This window comes from Hemitrygon akajei, chromosome 31 (genome assembly GCF_048418815.1).
Source record: "Hemitrygon akajei chromosome 31, sHemAka1.3, whole genome shotgun sequence".
Classification (NCBI taxonomy): Eukaryota; Metazoa; Chordata; class Chondrichthyes; order Myliobatiformes; family Dasyatidae; genus Hemitrygon; species Hemitrygon akajei.
In genome coordinates, this window is record NC_133154.1 from 36,820,315 (window position 1) to 36,845,204 (window position 24,890).

The window sequence follows — 24,890 nt, forward strand, 5'->3', positions numbered from 1 at the left end:
CAGTGCGAAGGGCATGCTTCCCAAACAATGCAGAACAGAAGTCTGTGCACATAGAACATCAATTCCTTGCACTGAAGGCCAGTGTAGCATTGTCCCCTTTAATTCTACTTTTAAGTTTACTGCTTCTGTCACAGTAATCATCATACCAGAATACCATGTCAATATATACTTGTTCCATCCATTCTTCCAACTACTTAGTCTTCCTTTATAATCTCATTTTTTTCCGTATTCATTCTGACACTACATTCAGTTAACCTGTTTATATCCCATTGTAGACGTTTTTTCATCCTCGCTTTTTCAACATGCTTCATGTGGTTGTGCTATAGCGGGGCACCAGCTGGATCTGTGCTGCATTTCCTGATCTTAATAATGGTGTCCAGAACTGACCTTGGCGGGACTCCACCCAATCCCTGATCCAAACCTAATGCTCCCGTCTGTGTAAGTGAGTGAATGTAAGTAAAATAGTTGAATGTCCTGCTTTTTTTTTAATTCATTCACTTTTTGGGATCTGGATGTCACTGGCATTTCGAGTGATTCAAGTTGGATATTTAAGAATCAACTAAATCAGAAGGGACAATTGTATCTATCCAAAGGCCAGATAAAGGTGATGGATTTACTCCTCTGAAGAATTTTAGTGTAACATTTTTTTTCAGACTATTAGTTTTTTTCCCTCCCTTTTCTGTTACCACCGACCACCTACAAACATCTATCTGAGCACTCACCATCACTGTCACTCAGCTGACTCCATCTACCAGTCACTTCCCCTCCTCCTTACTGGTTCTACCTATAACCTAGCAGGCTGTATCTAATTTCTATATTCTGGCAATATTTCCTCTACACTCAGTATATCAATATACAGTGTCTAGACCCAGAAAGGTTGACCATCTGGTGATGCTGCTCAATTTTGCTCAAGGTTCCAGTGTCTCCATTCTGATCTATATTGTTAGTGCAGGTTCCTGGGCTATCAGTCTGATGACCCAATCACTGTTATTTGTGCTTTAATGTGGGTGGGGGCCACATGCAGCTAGTGGCCCACTATATGTCAGTATGAGCCATCTTTTTGATGTGGGGGGAGGGAAGTAAAAGGAGCACAAAAGAAGGATTAATCCAGGTGGTTTGTAGAGATCTTGGAGGAATGAATTTTACATTTGTGCGGAATAGGATAAGGCTTTTAAATCTATCCTGGCTCATTCCCCCTCTAATCTCCCGGAACCCTTGCAAAATTCACTGTTGAATGGCTCAGCTCCCCTTGATTCTTCTTCGCTGGAGGTGTGTGAAAGCGGTTCTAGCTGGTACACCTGAATACAGAGAAAGGTAAAGGCAGTCTCACTGGAGGAAGAGGTGAAAATCATCCTGGGTTGCTGGTTTACTGGGGTAATATACACATTAAACTATTAATGCAGAGGTATGAGTGTAAATCCCACCATGGTAACTGCAGAATCAAAGTACCTTGTAATTGTTTTAATAATTAGTTGTGAAACACTGGACTGTGCTTTTAAAAGCCCACCTAGCTCACTATCATCCTTCAGGAATGGAAATCTCTGTCACATCCAGACCATCAATTGCCCCGAGACTAGTTTAGATGAGCAGCAAGTGAATGAATTTATTTATTTAAGTATTTAGTTACTGTTTATAATTTGGATTTCTGACATCCACCATTCTGTCTCTGTCTAATGAAATTTTTTTTCATTGGAGCCTTTAATGGAAATGTTCTGAAGTATTCTGTAAAGTAAAATATTAAGTTCTTGCTTTTCCCCTGTTTTACCTATTGCCTTTTTTGATTTTGCACAAGGGAGTCATTTGGGGAAGTGAATCAGACTACAAGTTTGCCTCTGGGACTGGGATTGAAATTGAGCACTCTGCACTTGACACTCATTGTTCAGGAGTTGCATTTAAAAATGGGCCCACTGGCAGTGTTGACTTCTTTCTCCCGGATGATGTCACTTATGAGCTGAACTAGTTCCAATGGTAGATGTCAGAAAACTTTGTTAAATCAACGTACTAAGTGTTGTGGAGCTGAGGTATGCCGATGAAGTTGAGATCCAGAGCAGCCACTCTCTCAATAGAGAAAGCAGACAGGCTCATGCGGTCAAGAAGCTCGGTGCAGATCTGGATACAAATGAAGCCAGTTATTCTGTTTGAAAATGGTTGAGTCCTGCAAGAATTAACTGAAATCTTTTTAGGTGTAGTGTACTTAAGTGAGAACATTGCAGTGCATTACGAGTCTAACTTGCCTTGCTGTGCATCTCAATTCAGTCTGAATTCTGGATACTGTCATGAGTCTGCACTCAGCTAGATTACATCAGTAAGGTGAGATGAACAGGCAGTTAACAATTTGGGATTGTATATTTCGTGTCAGATGGACGTTCAGCAGCAACTTAATACTGCACACTTGCTAACCGCATCCTAGGAGTGTGTGCTAAAATATCCAGCCAGCTAATGCCAAAACCCATGGCTAACATCTGAAATGCTATTTGTTCATGCCACTCCATGGTTATGCTTTTCTACCTACAATGTGGCTTGTCTGTTCTGTATTTTTGACATCAGACATTCTGTCGGTGGTTGGAAGATGCTCTCAAGAGTCTACCAAAGGAACTATCAGCCGGGGCTATCACAGCGACAGAAAAGCAAGTCACAGAGTTCCACAAACAGGTCATGTGGTAAGGCAAATACTACACGTTACATTTAGATATTCCAGTACCTCGTCTCTTGATATACACACATTCATTTTAAGTATATAAGCTAATCTTGTGTGTTTATATTTAATGTTTTTTTATTTTGTTCCTTACAATTGTGTGTTTTGTATGCTGCATTGGATCCAGAGTAGTATTCATTTTGTTCTCTGTTATACTTGTATACTGAAGAGTGACAATACCCAATCTGGAATCGTCTCAGGCTGGTTCTGCATTGGCTGATTTAGGAAAGAGCACGCATTTTCTGGTATCTTTCTGTCTAACTGACACGGACGACATTGTATACTGTCAGCGATGGAACTGCTGGTATCTGGACAATTAGTCATTTGTCTGCTGATAAAATGTTCCTCGTTCTCACTCTGTGAATTAAAATTTCAGATCTTTCATCATGGTATCTAGAATGTGAGACCACAGAAGCAAGCCAGCACAAACTTTATCTCACTCCATCAGTTTGCCCACTGAATTCCTCTGTTGCTTGGATTGAAAAGTCTTTGTACTTTGCTTCTGCCTGCCTGTACAACATTTTGATGCCCTGATTGTGATCTGCCAGTTTGCTCTCTTTATTCCACATTTTGTCTATAATAATAGCAGTCAGCAATCCCCAACATTCAGGATCTGTCTTGCCTTGCGAGGGCCTCCTGTTTGCTTGACACTTTCAAACAGTATCTTCAACTGGAGAATAACTGGCCTTTTGGCCCTTTATTTTTGCTTCATTCTCCAGGTGTCAGCCAACATAGCATTTGAAAGGCATTTCATTAGATCTAGGGGTGTTTTGTTTGGGTGGTTTTCAGCATTTTGAAATGTAAAACTTCTCATAATTTCCTTTTCCCTTTGCCTTGCAGTGCTGAAGATGCTGCAATGATAGGTTGGTCCTTAATGGAATTCTCTGGCTTCTACAGATAACGTCAGGACATAACCACAGACTTGCTACGTAAGTGAAAAATCAAGAAATTACAGGTGCTGAGAATCTGAAATAAAAACAGAAAATGCTGATAACATTCCACAGGGCAGCCGGCAACTGGAGGGTGTAGGGTCTCCAACCTGAGACATTAACTGGTTCTGCCTGGCCTATTGAGCACTTCTTGAGTTACTACCGATACTTGTATGAGGGCTTTTAAGATTTCCTTGCAGAGAAGCCCTATTATCACAAGGGTTTCTTCCTCTCCAGCACTAAATCTCATTTTGAAGTGTTTTGTGCAATTTACAACACCAAAGAAACACTTAACAGGAATTTCTGCAGTCTATCATTCCTTAAGCTATCTTACTGTTTGGGCGTGGCCACTGTTGCACTACTGTTTAGAAAGTGATCTTGGACTTGAATACATGCCATAAAGACACAGAGGATTAGTGAGAGTGTGGCGTTGAATGGAATGCTCTTTTAAAAGCAGAAATTGTTGAAACAGAAGGTTGTTAACTCCCAAAACCTAAATGATCTACATTCCATTTGTATCTACATCCATTTGAAAGGGGTAGCTATGGAGATGGTGGATGCTCTGATTATCACCTCCATAAATTTTCTGCAATTCTAATGCAATTATTCCTGCAACCTACTGTAGCTGTGGTTGCATTGTTTATACAAGAGGCAGTGCAGGGAGGGAACTACAGACCTAACATAAGACTATCAAAAATCCTGCAATCTGCAATTTATTATCACTTTTGTACATGACATGAAATTTGGTGTTTTGTAGCATTATTGCAGAGTAAATATATGGCATTACTATAAATTACAAAAAAACACATGCAAAATTAAAAAAATACTCAGTGTTTATGAACCATTCCAAAATCCAATGGAGACCACTCACAGAGCTGGATTTGCAATCCCAGGTCATCATACTAGATCGGGGGTTCCCAGCCTAGGATCTATGGACCCCTAGTTGAATGGTATTGGTTCATGGCATTAAAAAAAAAAGGTTGGGATTGATGCTTTAACTACAGTAAATTCCCAGCTTCCTGTCTGACTATTGAGCAGTTAATGTCTGAGTACAAACACACTCACCTTGGGCTAGGTATGCTCCTTAAAGGTTATATATTGAAAGACTTATGGTATAATCCAGCATCCAGAAAGGATTTTGGCAGTGGCCCTGGAAAGAACCAGGGTGAAAGAACCTAACCTGGGTTGAGTAGTCTCAGCAGCAGCTTGTCTGGCATGGGTCATGTGCTACCTTTCCCACAAAAAAATCCTCCAGGAGAGGAGTAAAGGAGTTGTGGTCACTAATAAACCCCATAAGTAATTGGGACAAACTTCTCTCTGTGTGCTAGTGGAAATGTGAAATTCGGTGCCACATGGGAAACTGGGGAAGTGCAGGCTGCTGGGTCATAACTGGAGCGCTAATTTAGACTAGATTGACCAAATCGAACATGGAACACTACAGCACAGGGTCAGGTCTGTGTGTGTTCCTGTTACTGGCGAATGGAGGTACACGAATCATGTGCAGGCAGATTTAGTACCATGGTTGCGGCAGACCCTGTACTGAGATGCTTCTTTGCAGTGCACTCTATAAGTTTGGGGGTGGAGGGAGAATGAAAGTTGGTGAAAAAGAACTAACTTGAACTTTTCTTTCAATCCCTAGATTTGTACGACATTCCTTTCCAGCTCCTAGACATCACGGCAGGTGCTCAGTAAATGCCTGGAAAGACAACAAGCTACCAGGGAGCAGGGGTCTTTTCCCACCGGAAGGGCTAGCGTGGGGAGGGGGGAGGTACACGTGAGGTTAGAGGGAGATGTGATCCAGCAACTGTGGCTTCAGCAGCAAGAGGGTGGGAGAAGCGGGGTCTTGTTTGTCGTACATCAGATCGATTGATCGGTTTTGTTCCAATGCACCTTGTTTTAATTTTGGCATCAGGAATGTGATTTATCACTTCCAAAGCAGAGATGGACTCCCTGTTGTTGGTCTGCCCTTAGGACAGGCAGTTATTATGGAAACTGTTTAAAGCATTAATTCCTGATACCTCTTGAGTCAATGTGGAACAAAGTGCAAATGTGTCATAACACTTGCTGACAAGCTGCATATGGAGAGTGGTGTCGAGCAAGGAGGAAGTATTTTAAATATAAATACCATTTGTTTTATACCTAAAATGTGAATACTAGCACTAGTTTATCACCTTGAATTTGTTCAAGTTGACCATTTTGCACCAATATTAGTTTTGATTGGTAGCCAGCAAATCAATGATCATGACTGCCCTTTAATCAGAGATGTGTCATCTGATTAAACTCCTGGCCCAGGGTGTGCACATCACTCACCAAACCCTGCCTAGCAACTAGAGCAAGGATAGATGTGACTGACTAGCTGCACTCCCTAGAGTCAGGAGGTCATGGGTTGGAACACACTCTTGGACAAGAGACAGATGGTCCTGTATGGCAGAAGTACTGCACAGTTGAGGATTCATGAATTAGAAATTAAAATGGATCCTAATAGAAGACACTGTTCCACCTGAAATGTAAGCATTTCTCATTTCATTTGCTACTTGTAGAATTTCAGTCTGCAAGGTAGCTAACTGCCGTTTCCCTGTATGAGTGATTAACTTGTTTTGATTTTAAAGATTGAGGCCTTTCTGCTGGTTGAACAACTGCAGCTTTGTTCCTCCTGTCCAGGTCCCGGTGAGATTGCTCCCTGTCTCACCGCAACCTTCACACTGCAAAAGTAGATATAGTTGGTGAGATTTCAGGGACACACACCAGTCTCATAGCTTATTTATAGGAAACTTGGTGCCCTCTTTCACTCTAATAATAATAATTTCCTGTATTACAAAGGAAAGTAATGTTCTTAATAGAATTATTACAATCTGTCAGGTCTACAGGACATGCAAAGGAATTGATTATGACATAGAGGCACCTAATAATTTTATATTTTTAAACATAAATCAAAGCCAGCTCTTATTCTCAGGTGATGGTTGTTGAGGGAAAGCTAGGAGTGTGGGTGCATCAATCAGAATATGAGCCTTTGAGATCATGGGGGAACATGCAATGTTAGTGAGGTTACTCTTGAATGAGCACGGGGAAGTTTTTTAAAATGCATCAGTAATGCTTTTTGAAGACTTGAGTATTTTGATGTTGTCAGGTCTGTCCCTATAATCTGGAACTCCTATAATATGCCAGTGGAGGATCTGCATAGCACTACTGCGGGCAATCAGCAGAATAAAGCATATGGTAAGCCCCAGACCTGCATTTGTTTGTAGATGTTCTTATGAAAACCAGGAAGTATAGATCTTACTGTTTGTTGGAAGACCTGAAGGTACATAGCTATTAGCATCGACATTGAAGTGAGTAGTACCATGCTAGCAATACAGCAGCCAAAGCTGTGACATGGCACTGGTCTCCCATATACTGCCCATTGCAGCCACACCAAGTAATGGTTGTAACTTGAGAGCTAGGCCCCTTACTCCTAGGAGAATGAGGTACCCTATCCTGTACTCGTTTTGGGTGATGGATGTGGATGGGTAGTGCAGTACAGCAGAAGTTATAGAAACTTTGGCTAAGTTTGGATCTCCATGTCTAGATGCTATAGTACCTACCGGTAAGTGTACACAGTGGAAGTTATAGAGACCAGCCGGGTGTATGATGGCTCTCATAAATGGCACCTAATCTGCGAAGCTGGTGTCATGTTTTAAGAATTGTTTTTAATAACTGGCATAAATTTAAAACTATTTTTTTCAGTTTTACAGCAATTTAAAAAGTTAAAATATCAAAGGAATCGATTTTGGTGTACTGTTCTTTAATTTAAGTATATGTCATGCTGTCAGATTATGTGAATTGTTTTGTCAGACTTGTGCCAGTGTACAGAACTTTTTATATTAAACTTTGAAAATATGTCACTTGCTATGTTTGTATCCATGCCTTTTTAATCTTTAACACAATTTGTTTCTTACTGGCATGGGGGAGTGGGGATTCCCCTCTGCTCAGTGGGTAAGTAATTCTTATCGTTGGGAAGAGAACAGGATGCCTGTGTCTCAACTCCATTCTTCTCTTTGGGATGGAAGCTGACTTATTCACTGAGTTTTTAAGCTTCTGTCGTGGCTGATGAGGCTAATGTGGGAACTATAGATTAGCTTTATTTGTCACATTTTTGAAACATACAGTAGCGAAATTCATCTACATCATACATGAACAGTTAGAGGATTACTGGGGACAGCCTGCAAGTGTCACCACGCTTCTGGTGCCAACAACATGCCCACAACTTACTAACCATGACCCCAACATTTTGGATATCTGGAAGGAAACTGGAGCACCCGGAGGAAACCCACACAGTCACATGGAGAATGTATAGACTCCTTATAGACAGCGGTGGGAATTGAACCCTGATCACCAGTGCTGTAAAGCATTGTGATAACTGCTACAATACAATGTGCTCTTCAATACAATCCTGAATACTACTACCTCACTTCAAGTAATTGTGGGCCAGAAGCTCTCCGGAATCAATAGGGATGTTGGACTTCAAGTGGCCTTTGAACACATCCACTAACCTGTCCAACTGTTATTTTTGCTTTACGGAGCTCAGAATCTGTTTGAATCTTGGGCATGGTAACAATGTGTTTGGCCAACATAGCTATCTAAAGCCTCATCAATTGGGATGCTGTTCTGGGAGAAGGTGTCTATCTCACAAAGCATTGAGTTTTCAAAATTGTCAGATTTTAAGAGTTGTTACCCCAGCATTAATTGCTTTTCACCAAAAACTAAAAAAATTCTACCACTCTGTACTTGTTTTATATTTTATACCACTCCCACCTCTCTATTTCCTTAGTGCTAAGCAGAAATGTATTTTGCCCACTCCAACAGTTTCTTAATTTCTGGACAAATCAACACTTGACCCACACAACACCTGTGAGGGACGAAAAGGAATAGATGTTGTTTCAGGTCAAACCCCTGCATCAGTCACAAAACATCAATTCCTTTCCTCTCAGATGCTGCTTAACCCACTGAATTCCTGCACCTGTTGTGTATCAAACTTTAATCCAAATTCAAAGGATTTCCAAGCAAATGCTGAGAGCACTCGGCAAGTCAGGCAGTATCTTTAGAGAAATGTAAAGATATAAGCCTATTTTGTAATTTAATCTTTGGTGTTCAGGCATCTTTCATTATTTTAATTGGATTTGAACTCTTTTGTAACTGGGTCTCCAATGCTGTAATTCATTATGGCCCCTGATGGGATTGTGAGGCATGATTTTCCCCTTTAGAAAATCATGCTAACTTTGGCCTTTTTTTAATTATGTGCTTCCAAGTACCCTGAAACCTCATCCTTAACAACCAACTCTTAACATGAGGTCAGGCTAACTGGCCTATAATTTATTTTCCTCTATCTACCTTCCTCGAAGAGTGGGGGGACATTTGTAATTTTCCAGTCATTCAGAATCATTCCAGAATCTAGTGATTCTTGAAAGATCATAATACCTCCACTATCTCCTCAGCTACCTCCTTCACAACCCTGGGGTATAGTCCACATGATTCAGGTCACTTGACTACCTTCACACTTTTCATTTTCCCCATACACCTTAGTAATAGTAGCGACACTCATTTCTGCCCCCGACACTCACTTCTGGCATTCTGCTAGGGTATTCCACTGTGAAGACTGACACAAAATACTATTAAGTTCAATGTCATTGCTGTCTCTCCAGCATCTTTTACTCCTTGTATATTTGATAGACAGAAAAATCTTTGTAGGATGTACATTGTATACATTTCTGACATTAAATATACCTATTTATTGCTTTTCTTTATGGCTTCTTTAGTTGCCTTTTTAAATTTCCACGTCTCTTGCCCTCTCCCTTTAGAATGCTTAGCAAAGGTCTGCTAAGGGAACAGTTGTTAAGCAGAGAGGATCTGTATCCAGTACCAGTAAAGCCTGACTATAGAATTCTAGGAGATGAATCCAAACTGGTCCTTGCAACAAGAGCTACAGAACACCAGATGTGTTTCTCAGAACATCAAGTGTAACCATATAACAATTACAGCACGGAAACAGGCCATCTCGGCCCTTCTAGTCCGTGCCGACGCTTACACTCACCTAGTCCCAGTGGCCCGCACTCAGCCCATAACCCTCCATTCCTTTCCTGTCCATTATACCTATCCAATTTTACTTTAAATGACAATACCGAACCTGCCTCTACCACTTCTACTGGAAGCTCGTTCCACACAGCTACCACTCTGAGTAAAGAAATTCCCCCTCGTGCTACCCTTGAAACATTTGCCCCCTAACTCTCAAATCATGTCCTCTTGTTTGAATCTCCCCTACTCTCAATGGAAAAAGCCTATCCATGTCAACTCGATCTATCCCTCTCATTATTTTAAATACCTCTATCAAGTCCCCCCTCAACCTTCTATACTCCAAAGAATAAAGACCTAAACTCCATCTGCCATCACTCAGCCCACTCTTCTAACTGGCCTAAATCTCTCTGCAAGCTTTATCCACAACACCTCCTACCTTAGTATCATCTGCATACTTACTAATCCAATGTACCACCCCATCATCCAGATCATTAATGTATATGACAAACAACATTGGACCCAGTACAGATCCCTGAGGCACACCATTAGTCACCGGCCTCCAACCTGACAAACAGTTATCCACCACTACTCTCTGGCATCTCCCATCTAGCCACTGTTGAATCCATTTTACTACTTCAATATTAATACCTAACGATTGAACCTTCCGTGCGGAACCTTGTCAAAGGCCTTACTGAAGTCCATATAGACAACATCCACCACCCTACCCTCGTCAACTTTCCTCGTAACCTCTTCAAAAATTTCAATAAGATTTGTCAAACATGACCTTCCACGCACAAATCCATGCTGACTATTCCTAATCAGACCCTGTCTATCCCGATAATTATATATACCATCTCTAAGAATACTTTCCATTAATTTACCCACCACTGACATCAAACTGACAGGCCTATAATTGCTAGGTTTACTCTTAGAACCCTTTTTTAAACAATGGAACCACATGAGCAATACGCCAATCCTCCGGCACCATCCCCGTTTCTAATGACATTTGAAATATTTCTGTCAGAGCCCCTGCTATTTCTACACCAACTTCCCTCAAGGTCCTAGGGAATATCCTGTCAGGACCCAGAGATTTATCCACTTTTATATATATTTTTTTTAAAGTGCCAATACTTACTCTTCTTTAATCATCATAGTTTCCATAACTTCTCTACTTGTTTCCCTTACCTTACACAATTCAATATCCTTCTCTTTAGTGTATACTGAAGAAAAGAAATTGTTCAAAACCTCCCCCATCTCTTTCGGCTCCACACATAGCTGTCCACTCTGATTCTCTAAGGGACCAATTTTATCCCTCACTATCCTTTTGCTATTAATATAACCGTAGAAACCCTTCGGATTTATTTTCACCTTCCGTATCTTCTTTTAGCTTTTCTAATTTCTTAAGATTCTTTTTACATTCTTTATATTCCTTGAGCACCTCACTTACTCCATGCTGCCTATATTTATTATAGATCTCCCTCTTTTTCAGAACCAAGTTTCCAATATCCCTTGAAAACCATGGTGCTCTCAAACTTTTAACCTTTCCTTTCAACCTAACAGGAACATAAAGATTCTGTACCCTCAAAATTTCACCTTTGAATGACCTCCATTTCTCTATTACATCCTTCCCATAAAACAAATTGTCCCAATCCACTCCTTCTAAGTCCTTTCGCATCTCCTCAAAGTTAGCCTTTCTTCAATCAAAAATCTCAACCCTGGGGGTCCAGTCCTATCCTTCTCCATAATTATATTGAAACTAATAGTATTGTGCTCACTGGACCCGAGGTGCTCTCCAGCACATACCTCTGTCACCTGACCTATCTCATTCCCTAACAGGAGATCCAACACTGCCCCTTCTCTAGTCGGTACCTCTATGTATTAGTAGTCTGGAGCCAATGCAGTGACAATAATGAGGCCATGCTTGAATAAATCATGCACCCTCCCATTCAATAGTTTATATGCATGATCTTACTGTGGCAACAAAGGTTTGGCTTTGCACATTTTTATGCCTGAAGGCTTCATGGGAGCATTGCCACATCATGCCAGATAAAGGACAAGGTTGGACAAGGAGCAGGATGGAGATGGTAGTTCTACTGGCTGCTGAAGATTAGGGAATAAAATTAGAAAATGCTGGAGATCAGAAGCCACAAAGTGTATTAGCCTTCATTAGTTGGGGGTTGAGATCAAGAGCCACAAGGTAATGCTGCAGCTCGGTGAAACCCTGGTTTGATCACACTTTGAATATTGTGTTCAGTTCTGGTCCCTCCCCCCCACCCCCTTGGAATGAAGTAGGGTGAGAGGTGACTTGATAAGAGTAAAGATGATAATGGGTGTAGATAGAGTGAATAGCCAGACTTTTTTCCCCAGTGCAGAAAAGGCTAATTTTAACTTTAAGGGGCATCATTTTAAGGTCATTTGGAAGTTAGAGGTGGGTTCTTTACACAGTATATGTGTCGAATGCACTGCCAGGGGTGGTGATAGAAGCAATTGTGTTGGGGACATTTATGAATCTCTTAGACAGACATGGATAATAGAAAAATAGAGGGTTATGAGGGAGGAAAGGGTTAGATTACTTTTAAAGTTTAAAGGTCAGCACAACATTGTGGGCCAAAGGGCCTACTGAATACTGCACATTACTGTGCTGTAATATTGAGAGTCGGGTAGCATTGAAGGCCTTCATCAGAACTGAAGATGATGATTTTGGTCTTCCCAATATTCAGAATCTCTCAGCAGTGGGGCCTGATGAAGGGTCTCAGCCCGAAACAGACTGCTTTCCATAAACGCTGCCTGGTTGTCTGAGTCCTTCCAGCATTGCACCTATTAGCACAATCTCTCAGCTTGTCGGTATATAGAGTTACAGAAGTCTCTGGCAATATGGGGAGGTTGAAAGGGACAATACGCAGCTGAGAAGTAGAACCTTCCTTGGAGCAGTGGGCTGTTGAAAATTGCAAAAGGAATGCAGTTAATCGGTTAAGAAATCCTTGACTGAACTCAGACTGAAACTCCGCACGGACAGGCTTGTGGTGGCCGTTGAGTGGATTCTGGGGATTTTGTCCATCAGTTTGGAGGAGACCTTCCTTCGGAAGGCAGACGGGGCTCCAGTGCTGGCCACCTCCCGGTAAAGCAGGCTGAAGACAGCCGCTGTTTCTTCATAACTGTCCCGGGCTGAGATCTCAAAGAATGGGCACTTGAGTGCCTGGGCAATGCTGCTGCCCTCTTCCGTGGTGACCATCCGGTCATACTGGAGGTCCTTCTTGTTGGCGACAATCACCACTGGGGGCAATGTGTCGCCATGATGCCGCTTCAGGCCGGAGTGGATGTGACTGATCAAGAACCGAAGTCGGAGAATCTCGTCAAAGCTGCAACGGTCTGTCACCGAGTAGGCGATGATAAAGCCTTCCGCCCACTTGATCTTTTCCTCAATTAACATTGTGTCTTCTTCCTTCACAAAGAAAACATTGCTATTATTACTCTTTTTTAAAAAGTGATTCGATGGAGATAGAAGTGAATTTAAGAGCAGGTTAGTGTGTCACGTTCCTTATCGGAGTGGCGATTCTTTGAGTTAACTGCCAAAAAAATGCCGGTAGGAGTTCAGGATGTTCCAAGGATGGGGGAAATGTGGGCTAATTTTGTTGAAGGTTCCTAAGTCTTAATTAGCTCAGGTCCGGAACATTTCCTCCAAAAGTGGTGGAAGCTGAGTCTGGATATTTCATAAAGCAGACGTTCATAATTTTGAGATGAAGTTTAGCTTATCACATGCACATCGAAAAATGCAACAAAATGCATGATCTGTACCAGGTCCATAAGGACTGTTCTGGGCAGGCTGTGTCACACGTTTCTGGTGCCAACATAGCATGCCCACAACTCACTACTCCTAACCATGCATCTTTGGAATGTGGGAGGAATCTGGAGGAAACCCAGGTGGTCATGGAGAGAACGTATGTAAAAACTCCTTGCAGACAGAAGTGGGAACTGAACCCTGATCAGCGTTTGTTGGCTCTGTAATATCATTATGCTACCGTGCCACCCTCAAACAGGGGCAGGGGGGCAGGCCGGAAGATAATAATTAAATCAGCCATGATCTTACAGAGTGATAGAAAAGACTTGTGGGACCAAATTTGTTGGATGTCCTAACACAGGTATAAACGCTGGGCTTGTTGTCCACCTGGCATTACCTGTCCAGCGGTATCGAGAACTTCAAACTGCACACACTCTCCGTCCACTGAGAACACGTGTCTGTATATTGTTTCTGAAAACAAGAGGAAATAAAGATTTAGATATTACACGAACAACTGTGGCTCTTCTGGTTTTAAAGATGAACTACTGATTTCCCCCCCCCCCCACCCCCACACACACATTTGGATGGACCTCAGCACCAAATTCTCTCCCTGTATCAGTCCCTCCACTTTAAACTTCTCTGAGCTTCTTGGGCTCAGGGGCAGACACTCAAGAGGTGTGCTTTGAGATACTGGCTGAGCTCCACCGCACAGCCCTACTGCTCTTTAAAGGAGTCTACATTCTTCCCAAGACTGTGAGGAATCTCCCCCGGCTCCTCCCAGAGACCTCCTAGATATGTGAGCCGGTGAGACTGGAGTTCAAGGCCTACTGTTTGGGGTCTTGATTTCAGAGAGCTCAGGGTCTTCATCGGCGAGTCCTGGGGTTGATACCAAAGGCTGAAGCCTGAAGTTGCGGATCAGAAGTCTGGAAATCTAGACCTGATGGCCAATACCTGGATCTGTACGTCTCTCCGATTCCACTCGGGAGATCAACGACCCATGGTCTGTGAATCCGAGTTGTTACGAATGTGCCACAGCTCTGAGGGGCCGAAGGGTGCGGGGTAGCCCCCTCCTTTGTGAGAATCGCAAGATCACTATTAAGTCAGTTCAGGGGACACAGGAAATGAGAGAAAGACATGCAAAATCCACAAAAGGGTTGGAATGTGTCCTGGCCTCCAAAAGGCGGACCCATTGATACCGGCTATTGTCTCTTGGAGACGGACTTGTGTATTGCATCCTGCTCGATGCATCGAAGCCCCCCCAGGCAATGAACCGAGGGGGAGGTTGCTGGAGGGATTGCATCATCCCAACCTGATCGACATCTGCGACCCTGTGAGTCAGGATAAAAAGAGGGTCTGTGGGAACAGCCCCTCAGACGCACCAGAAGAAACGCTAGCGATCCCGTAATAGCAAAAACCAGTGGAAGGCCACGTGCGTCCGTTTCCATTTGCCCCGGAATTGGTGGCCTTTACCACGGAAGAACGGTTTTTAGCTAACAACGGGGAAATCAACTCCCAACGACTCTCGAAGGATTGACATCATAAAAGGAATGGGCAAGTTTTAACCCGTCTTTCTCTCCAACCAAAGAGCTGCAGCTGGAATGAACTAAAGTGACTTTTATATTTCCATCGGACAATACATTATCCCCTAGACAACGATAGAGCTATTTCTTATTGATTATTATTATACCCGCGCTTTTAGATTTAGTATTGACGATGTATCTTATCTGTGTGTTTGCATTGATATTATTTTTGTGTATTTCTATCAATAAATACTGTTAAAATAGTACCATCAGACTTCAACGGACCTCTCTATCTTTGCTGGTAAGTGACCCAGTTACGGGGTACGTAACAGAGTCCGCTGGAGGTTGGAGGTAGTGGCCTTCCTGGGGATAGAGCACTGTCAGTTTGCAGGTGGGTGGGAGGGAGGACAGTAAAGGGCTTGTTTTGCTGTTGATGTTTGTTTCTGTTTCTCTGTGAACATGGTGGGCGTGCTATGTTGACGCTGGAATTTGTGTCCCCGCCATATCCTTAGTTTGTATTGGTTGTTAATGCAAATGAGACATTCATTGTATGTCTCAAAGTGCATGTGATCCACTACTGTGCAAAAGTCTTAGGTACACACACGTTTAGCTAGTGTGCCCAAGACCTTTACTGTAAATAAATGGAGTGAATCTGAAAGGCATGCAGGTTGGTGAGTTAACTGGCCATCTGCAGTGTAGGTGAGTGGTGAAGAAGTGGAGGGAATTGATGTGAATATGGCAAAATAAAACAAAATGGGATTAATACTGAACTAGTGTAAATGATTAGTTGGATGGTCGGCATGGAGAGTGCGTCAATGGGCCGGTTTCTGTGCTGTTTGCTCAGTGATTCTACTTTACATCAACATCACAAGTGTAAACTGTTAATTTCCTGCCTTTAACAGACTAACAGTTTATCCCTGAGAGGGTTCCAGTATGTAACTGGAGAATGAGATTACAGTATTTCATTGTTCACAAATGGCTCGGTTTTCACCGCCGTGTGTGAAGCCCTACTGGGTTTTTATCACCTACGTGTAGGTGAGATGTTAGGGAGGCGCACAGTCGCTCCCATGTTATAGACCAGAGCCTGTGCTCACTCATCCATCTGTGCCCCAGCTCACCGGGGGCTCAAACTCACCCAAGGTCGGATCATACTCCCCAATGAACCTCTTTGTGATGAAGCGAACTGTGATGGCTGGAAGAGAAAAGGAGAGTTTGATCTCAAGCCAGAGTCTGTTTTAACCCAACCTGTGCCCTCTGGATCTGTAATGAACTGAAACAGACTTGACTAGCCCCTCACCTCTTAGAAAGTTAATACCACGTTTTCAAGTTGCTCTCTGAATAGTCATCTTTCCATTAAATACTGTTTCTCTCTGTAAAGACATCTCTGCTGAACTCTACAATGAACTTACAAATGAAGAAGGACAGGAAACTCAGGACCCAACCACCAGGTCCAGGAACAGTTGTTACCCCTCAACCATCAGGCTCTTGAACCAAAGAGGATAACTTCACTCGCCCCATCATTGAAATGGTCACACAACCTATGGACTCACATCTAATGACTCTTCATCTCATATTCTTGATATTTATTGTTTACTTATTACTTTTTTTCTTTTCGTATTTGCACAGTTTGTTGGTTTTCGCACACTGGTTGTCTGCCCTGTTGGCTGCGTTCTTTCATTGGTTCTGTTATTGGATTTATTGAGTATGCCAGCAAGAAAATAAATCTCAGGGTTGTATACGGTGACACATTTATATTGATAATAAATTTACTTTGAACTTTGAAATGAACGTCTTCCATTTAAGGTGCCTGGTTTGGCTTCCCCCATAGTAGAAATACTTTTACTTGACAACTCCATAAAATGAATTCACTGTTAAAAATTTTCTTCGAGTTGGTCCCCAAGTCTTGAGGAGCTGATTGACACTTGCAGCTTTGAGCAAGCATTTTCCAAGTCTGGACCCAGCCAGATACATTTTGAACAGTCTTGCCACTGAAGCATATTGTCTGCATTTGGATAAAGCCTTTGGCAGCTGTATCTGTGCAAGTGTGTGTATGTGCACACACCCATGAGCCTAACCAGCAAGAGCTGCCAAGCTATTCACCAAGGGGAAAGGGCAGTCTGTGCTGGGGGGGTGGAGAAGAGAACTGCAGAACGTCATGTGGATAACACCCCTCCTCAACCTACCCATGTGGACTAGGCTGCTACAAGCAACAATTCCTTAAACACTTCCGGTGGTGAAGGTGTCACCTGCCAAGGCTCCGTGACACCGGCCCCCACCCACACCCTCTGCCCTGACTCCATGACGCCAGCCCCACCCTCGCCACGACTCTGACACCACTCTCATTCCTGTGGTGCCTCAGTAAGACCATTGCCGTAGTGGTTCACTCTGCCCACTCTCTTGCCAGAGTTCAGCAACAGTGACCCCACTCGTGGCTCAGTATCACCACCCTCACTCCTGTCGTTTGCTTAATGACACCCCTCTCACTACGGCCGTGGATCAGTCACGTGGCCCTCGACCCTGCGGTGGCTCAGTAACTCCACCCTCACTCCTGTCCATAAGACATAGGAACAGAATCAGGCCATTCAGCCCATTGAGACTGGACCACCATTCCATCATGGCTGATCCCAGATCCCATTCAACCCCATACACCTGCCCTCTCACCATATCCCTTGATGTCCTGACCAACCAGGAATCTACCAACTTCTGCTTTGAATATACCCCTGGACTTGGCCTCCGCCGCAGTCCGTGGCAGGGCATTCCACAGATCCACTGTTCTTTGGCTATATATATTTTAAAAAAATCCTTACCTCTGTTCTAAAAGGTTGCCCCTCAGTTTTGAGGCTGTGCCATCTGGTTCTGGATATCCCCACCATAGGAAACATCCTTTCCACATCCACCCTATTTAGTCCTTTCAACATTCTGTAGGTATCAATGGGTTCTCAATGCATTTTTCTAAATTCCAGTGAGTACAGGCCCAAAGCTGCCAAACGCTCCTCATATGTTAACCCTTTCATTCCTGGAATCATCCTCATGAACCTCCTCTGGACTCTGTCCAATGACAATACATCCTTTCTGAGATAAGGGGCCCAAAACTGTTGATAATACTCCAAGTGCAGCCTGACTAGTGTCTTATAAAGCTTCAGCATTATCTCCTTGTTTTTCTATTCTTTTCTCTTTGAAATAAATGTCAATGTTGCATTTGCCTTTTTTACCAAGACTCAACCTGTGTATTAACCTTCCGGGAGTCTTGTACGAGGACTCCCAATTCCCTTTTCAACCACTTTCAGGACTCTGGTGTGTAGACCATCTGTTCCAGGCAATTTATCCACCTTAAGACCTTTCAGTTTGCCCAGCTCTTCTTCCTTTGTAAAGCAATGGCACTCACTCCTGCTCCCTGACACTCACAGACCTCTGGCATACAGTGAAGACTGAAGCAAGTTCATCTGCCACTTCTTTGTCCCCTATCACTACCTCACCAGCATCGCTTTCCAATGGTCCAATATTAACTCTTTTACTCTTTACATATTTGTAAAAACATTTAGTATCCTTTGTTATCAGCTAGTTTCCCTCATATTTCATCTTTTCCCTTCTTTTGGTTTTTAGTTGCCTTTTGTTGGATTTTAAAAACTTACCAATCATCCAATTACCCACTCACTTTTTCTATCTTATATGCCATTTTCTTTGCTCTAATGCATTCTCAACGTCCCTTGTCACCCACGGTCACCTAGCCCTGCCATTTGAGACCACCTTCTGTGGGACATATCTATCCTGCGTCTTGTGAACTATTCCCAGAAACCTCTGCTCCTCAACCGCCAGGACTTAAGAACTTTTTAAAAGCTATTATTAATGCTTTTTGAGATAGTGATTTAGATGCATATCATATTTTTTTACTGAGTTAGTTTAATTAGTTTAACTGTAATTAGTTTTGCTACAACAAGTGTATGGGACATTGGAAAAAAAGTTGAATTTCCCCATGGGGATGAATAAAGTATCTATCTATCTATCCCTGTCAATATCCTCCTCCAATCCACCTGGGCAAGCCTCTGTAATTCCGTTTTTTCCCCATTGTGATACTGATACATGTGCCTTATGCTTCTCCCTCTCAAACCGCATTATGAATTCCATCATCATGACCACTGCCTATTTGGAGATCTATATATAATCCCTATAATATTTTTTTTACCCTTGCAATTTCTTAACTCCACCCACAAAGCTTCGCCATTCTCTGAATTGGAAAAAAGTTGAATTTTCCCCATGGGGATGAATAAAGTATCTATCTATCTATCTATCTATCTACCCTATGTCACCTCTTTCTAAAGATGTAATTCCATCTCTTACCAACAGAGCCACACCACTGCCTATGCCTCCCTGCCTGTCCTTTCAATACAAAGTATATCCTTCGATGTTAAACTCCCGACTATGGCCTTCTTTCAGCCACAACTCAGTGATGCCCACAATGTTCTACCAACCAATCCTCAATTGCACCGTGAGTTCATTCGCCTTATTCCGAATGCTATCCATATTTAAATACAGCACCATCACTCCTGCATTCTTCACCCTTTTGAATTTTGTGTCTGTGGTACAGCTTAACTCTTTGTTCTGTCTGCAGTTGCACCCAATCATTGGCTTGTCCCTCCTTACAATTACGTTACATCATAAACCTGTTGTGGCTCACCCGCGCCTCAGCGGAGGCTCATCTGCCATCCGTGCTGCCCCCTTACCTCAGTGGTGGCTCAGTGACACTGCCCTCACTCCTGTACCAATACAGCCTTGTTGCAGTTGGGATAGATCTCTTGAAACATTAATGAGCCATTAACAATATGTCCACCTATCTGAGTACGGAGTGCTTGAGTCTACTGCCTGGTCTCAGACTGAAAGAGTTAACAGCATCTCTCCCTCCACAGTCGCTGCCTGGCCTGCCGACTATTTCCAGTATTTTCTCCTCTCATTTCAGATTTCCAGCAACTGCAGCTTTATTGATTTTGCTGGTGATGTGTTTCAAAGCACATTCACCTCTTTCTCTCTGTAACCTGTTGCAATTATCCAAGATATCCAGGATAGGGTGGCCTGGTAGCATAATGTTTTAGAGAACTAGTGACCTGGCTTCAATCCACTGCAGTCCTATAAGGGGTTTGTATATTTTCTGCCGTGACTGCATGGGTTTCCTCCAAGTTCTCCGGTTTCCTCCCACATCCCAAAGATGTACAAGTTAGTAGGCTAACTGGTTTACATGGGTGCAGTTGCCTCGTTGGGCTTGTTATCATGCTGCACCTTCAAGAGTGCTGAGATCTCAGCGCTCTGGTTCCCACTGTGCCTGAGTTCCAAGTGGTGTTGTTCCTGCTCCAAACCTCCAAAAATTGACTCCCAATGAGGTTTAACGTCACATTGATCACGGTATGCTGAGAGGCACTGGGATATTCCAAGGTACAGGAGAGGTGAGTGACTACAGATGCTGGAATCTGGAGCAACACACTTTGTGTGGGGAATATACACTGTTGACATATCAGGCCTCAGGATTGAAACATAGAAGGGGAATGGCCAGTACGAAGAGTAGGTGGATCCAGGGGAGGAGGGGTGGGTGGGTTTGAATCTGCCATTTCCTGGGTCAGTAACCCATTCCCACTTGCCCGAGACTGCCCCCGCTAAGGGAGGTACAGCGGTGACCTGGCTTCAGCCCTGATTTCCAGTGCTGTTCATGTGGAGTTTCCAACCAGTGTCTTCCCACGTGTGCATTGGTAAATTAATTGGTGAGTCGTAGAATCCAGGGGGGAGCTGATGGTGAATGGGATTAGGGTTGGATTAGTCTAAATTGGTGCTAATGGTTAGCCCAGACTCACTGGGCTGAAGGGCCTCTCTGACTAAAAAATAGAAACAAATCAGCAAGGCAACAGGGCCCCCTTTTTTACCCCCTTGAATCGTAGAACATACAATAGTACAGGCCCTTCATCCCACCTATACAAACCTACTCCACCATCAATCTAACCCTTCCCTGCTACGCAGCCTATAAACCCAGGTGCCTATCTAAGAATCTCTTAATGTGCCCTTTGTATCAGCTTTTCTCACCACCCCCAGCAGTGGTTCCAGGCACCCTCCTCTGTAAAAACATAAAACAAAATATACCCCTGGCATCTGCCCTAAACATAAACAGATGTCCTCTGGTATTGGCCATTACTGCCCTGGAAAAAGAAGTTTTGACTGTCCACTGTCTGTGCCCCTCTCAATCAAGTTGTTTCTCATCATCCTCCACTCCAAAGAGAAAAGGCTTAGCTTACTCAACCTTTCCTCATGAGACACGTCTGTAATCCTGGTAAATCTCCTCTTCACCCTCTCTAGTCTTCAAATCCTTCCTGTGGTGAGGAGACCAGAAATGAACGCAACTCTCCAACTAAGTCTAACCAGGGTTTTACAGAGGTGCAATGTTACCTTGTGCTCGAATGCAATCCTGTTGCTAATGAAGGCCAACACACCACACATCTTCTTAACCACCCAATCAACAGCACGGCAACTCTGAGGGATCTGTGGACGTGAGTGCCAAGATCCCTCTTTCCCACCGTGTTGCTAAGGTTTTGCTATCAACCTTCCAAAGCGTATTACTTCACACTTTTCGGGACTGAACTCCATCTGCCATTTCTCAGACCAGCTCTGCATTCTGTTAATGTCCCATTATAAATATAAACTACAACAACCTTCTACACTGTCGACACCACCACCAATCTTCGTGTCATCTGCAAACTTAATAACCCACCCTTCTACTTTCTCATCCAAGTTATTTACAAAAATCAGAGTGTAGTGGTCCCAAAAAAATCACTGTGGACACCACTGGTCACCAAATACATTCCATCCACTACCTTCAGAGGACAAGCCAATGAGGATCTTTTTTCTCTAAGTGCCACCAGCAGCAGACACCTGAAAGGCCTGGAACAACAGACACACTGACACCAGTGTACTTGAGGAGGTCGACATGATCAATATCTCCACACCAACTCCAATGGATAGGTCACGTCATCTGGAGGCCTAACTCACATCTCCCCAGATTGTTTATTCTCAGCTGAAGGTTGGTCAGCGAGCCTCTGGTGGGCAGAGGAAACGCTTCAAAGATGACATCAATAATCAGCCTGAAGAAATGCAAAGGGACATCTAAAAACTGGGAAGACATTGCACTCGATAGACCCACCTGGAGGAAATCTGTTCAACAGGGAGCAGCGCTACGAGATCGACCTCCGCTGTACCGCAGAGGACAAGCGGCAGCTGTGAAAGGAGAGACTGAACAACCAAAAGACCCAACAACTAACCACAGCCACCTCTTACTCTTGCCCACACTGCTCCAGAATACGTGGATCCTGGACTGGCCTGTACAGCCGCCAAAGACCCACCAATCATACTCCATTCCAGTGATCGCACTAATCTTACTATTACAGGGAACCTATGTCACCATATCCACCTCTCCACCTTCATACATTTTTGTCACCTCCTCAAAAATCACAATCAGGCTAGTGAGGCACAAGCTGCCCCTCACAAACCCATGCTGACTACCCCTAAGATTATTCTTCTGCAAAGGCTCATAAATCCTCCGTTAAATTGCCAACCACTGAATTTAGATTCATTGCTGTTAAATTCCAGGATTATCCCTGTTACCTATCTTGAACAATATTTGCCACCCTCCCTTACTTCTGTGGCCCAGGAGGATGCAACTCCCCAGCAATCTCTAACCTCACTTCCAGTAATATCCCAGGGTGTATCCCATCCGGCCCTGGGATTTATCCACCCTAATTGTTGTTAAAACATTTTTATATAAGATGTAAAGTTGAAAACCTCAGCACAGTCCTTGAAACAGCCAATAATCACTGCAAGGTCTGAGATCCTAACGGGACTGCTGTGAGCTAACCAAAGATGTTAATCTCTCCCGAAAACAATCAGGGTGGGGGAGATTTAGAAGCACAGAAATCAAACAATACTGAATCTTCTGGGAGAGATAAAGAGCTTCCACCATAGAGGTTTCAAACAGAAATGATTTAGCTGGCATTACAACACAGAGCAAACAGGAAGCCTCCCGTATCCCAGGAGTGACTCCGACCAAGTCGAATGAACTCCGCACTCTCGCCCTTGTTCCTGCTGAACCAATAGACCCCAGATATCGGTCACACTTATTCAAATAAATAACCATTTATCACACACATATGCAAAGTGTTTGATTATCTCCAGAATAAGTGGAAACATTTAAAACCAGGCGCTCGGTAAGTGACCCTCCCCTAGTACTATACACTCAGCAGCCACATTATTAGTACACTTGAACTCCAGACCCTCAGTGAAAATATGTAATCATGTGGCAGCAACTCTATGCATATAAATTTGCAGACATGATCAAGAGGTTCAGTTGTTGTTCAGACCAAACATCAGAAAGGGGAAGAAACGTGATCTGAGTGCCTTTGACCGTGGAATATTGTTGGTGCCAGTCGGGATGGTTCGGGACTATCTCAGAGACTGCTGCTCTTCTGGGATTTTTACGCACAACCATCTGTAGAGTTTACTGAGAATGATGAGAGAAACAAAAGACAAAACAGCGAGAGGGCGAAACCGCCTTGTTAACGATAGAGCTCAGGGGAGAATGGGCGGACTGGAAAGCGACGGTAACTCACGTTACAACAATGGCGTGCAGAGAGTATCTCTGAACGCACAACACATTGAAACTTGTAGTGGATGGGCTACAGCAGCAGAAAGACCACACCAGGCTCCGTTCCTGTGGCCACTGAGTGCGCACAGCGACGATTCTTTGGTTTCGACCCGAAACGTTGACAATTCCTTTCCTGTCCCACGGATTCTGCTCGGCCCGCTAAATTCCTCTATCAGATTGCCCTAGGTTCCGGCATCTGCAGTCTTCTGAGCCAACTGCCCTTCTCTACTGCCCCAAACTAACGCTTGCACCCTCCCTCACCCCAGTTATAAAGAAGGATCGAAACTTCCGCCCTTTCTTTACAGATGTCCCCCGACCTGCCGATTTCCAATATTCCTGCTTCGTTTCAGGTAACCGCACCCTGGAGCACCCTTACCCAATCCAATAAACGGGAACTCGCCAATGCTTGCAATTGGTAAATCATGATTTAACAAATGGCATCGCGCATCACATACGGTTAAATAAACACACTGAATGAACACCCGCTCAGGCGGGTCAGGCAACATCTCTGGGAGGGGGCGGGATGAAGTTTCGGGTCGAAAGTGATCTTAACATTTTTTAAACTTCAGATTCCAGCACCTGCAGACTCTTTTAATCTTCATGCACAGTCAGCCGTGTTCACGCACGCCGCCAGTGACCCAAAGCACGCACCGTTTACAGGAGAACGGCATTCCCGCTCAGTAAGAGGATCTCCGGGAGATGGGCAGCTTACCGGTCTTACCCACAGCTCCCTGACCCAGGACAGCTACCCTCACCGTCCTGCAGCTGGCCAGCTGTTGTGCTTTCCTCAGAGGACGGGGTAACCGCTGGAAATTGGACGTCATGTTCAAACGTGCAGTCAGCTACTCAACCAGACAGGCATGGCGACTCGCAGACAGCCGCTTCGCCCTCAGCCCTGGCTCCCAGACCCACGTACAACTTTTCTTTTGACGTTTAACGAGGTATTCCCTCGCTCCCCGCGGACTGACGAGTCTCAGCACTCTGCAGATGTGATGCTAAATACTTCGTTCCACAATGACGCAAGCTGATTGCAATCTCCAGCGAGCACCCTCGGGTCCCAGTGCCCCTCTCACTTCCAACAGAAGGGATTGCATTTATATTACCACCTTTCAGCTGGAGAAGTATTTGAGGACTCGTAGCCAATTTTTAACAAATTACATCCCAATAACCAAATTATATGATTATTATAGACGTAGAGCACCACAGCAGAGAAACAGGCCATTTGACCCATCTAGTCCATGCCAACTTG

The 24,890-nt window shown here is 43.7% G+C and overlaps 2 protein-coding genes across 5 annotated transcripts in view; one reads left to right on the top strand and one right to left on the bottom strand.

Moving 5' to 3' along the window:
• Nucleotides 1-7,510, top strand: part of LOC140719219 (transportin-3-like) — an 81,154-nt gene extending 73,644 nt beyond the window's left edge. Inside the window, exons 22-24 of one of the 2 annotated variants that reach the window (XM_073033661.1) lie at nt 2,548-2,660; nt 3,536-3,624; nt 5,264-7,510. In XM_073033661.1, coding sequence (XP_072889762.1) covers nt 2,548-2,660; nt 3,536-3,596 — 174 coding nt within the window. In that variant the 3' untranslated portion in view covers nt 3,597-3,624; nt 5,264-7,510. Of the gene's footprint in view, nt 1-275; nt 453-2,547; nt 2,661-3,535; nt 3,625-5,263 lie in introns of those variants that run through there. The other variant, XR_012096872.1, reaches the window with a different exon arrangement.
• Nucleotides 7,511-9,277: 1,767 nt separating this feature from the next.
• LOC140719221 (ras-related and estrogen-regulated growth inhibitor-like) lies at nt 9,278-24,596 on the bottom strand. 3 transcript variants are annotated; one of them, XM_073033673.1, is made up of 4 exons: nt 24,363-24,596; nt 16,106-16,162; nt 13,848-13,921; nt 9,278-13,114 (listed from the first exon to the last, which is right to left on the bottom strand). In XM_073033673.1, exons 1-4 carry the CDS (start codon nt 24,463-24,465, stop codon nt 12,635-12,637), a joined length of 714 nt encoding a protein of 237 aa, XP_072889774.1. In that variant the 5' UTR covers nt 24,466-24,596; the 3' UTR covers nt 9,278-12,634. The 3 variants fall into 3 exon arrangements, with proteins under 3 accessions (XP_072889774.1, XP_072889773.1, XP_072889775.1); XM_073033672.1 differs by having other exon boundaries at nt 24,354-24,596; XM_073033674.1 differs by lacking the exon at nt 16,106-16,162 and having other exon boundaries at nt 24,354-24,596.
• Between the last annotated feature and the right edge of the window lie 294 nt (nt 24,597-24,890).

Coding starts and splice junctions, on each gene's coding strand:
- LOC140719221 (XM_073033672.1), bottom strand. CDS start 24,465: ATGACGTCCAATTTCCAGCGGTTACCCCGTCCTCTGAGGAAAGCACAA. Junction 13,922..16,105: donor GGAGTATGATCCGACCTTGG/GTGAGTTTGAGC, acceptor TCTTGTTTTCAG/AAACAATATACAGACACGTG. Junction 13,115..13,847: donor TTCTCGATACCGCTGGACAG/GTAATGCCAGGT, acceptor TTCTTTGTGAAG/GAAGAAGACACAATGTTAAT.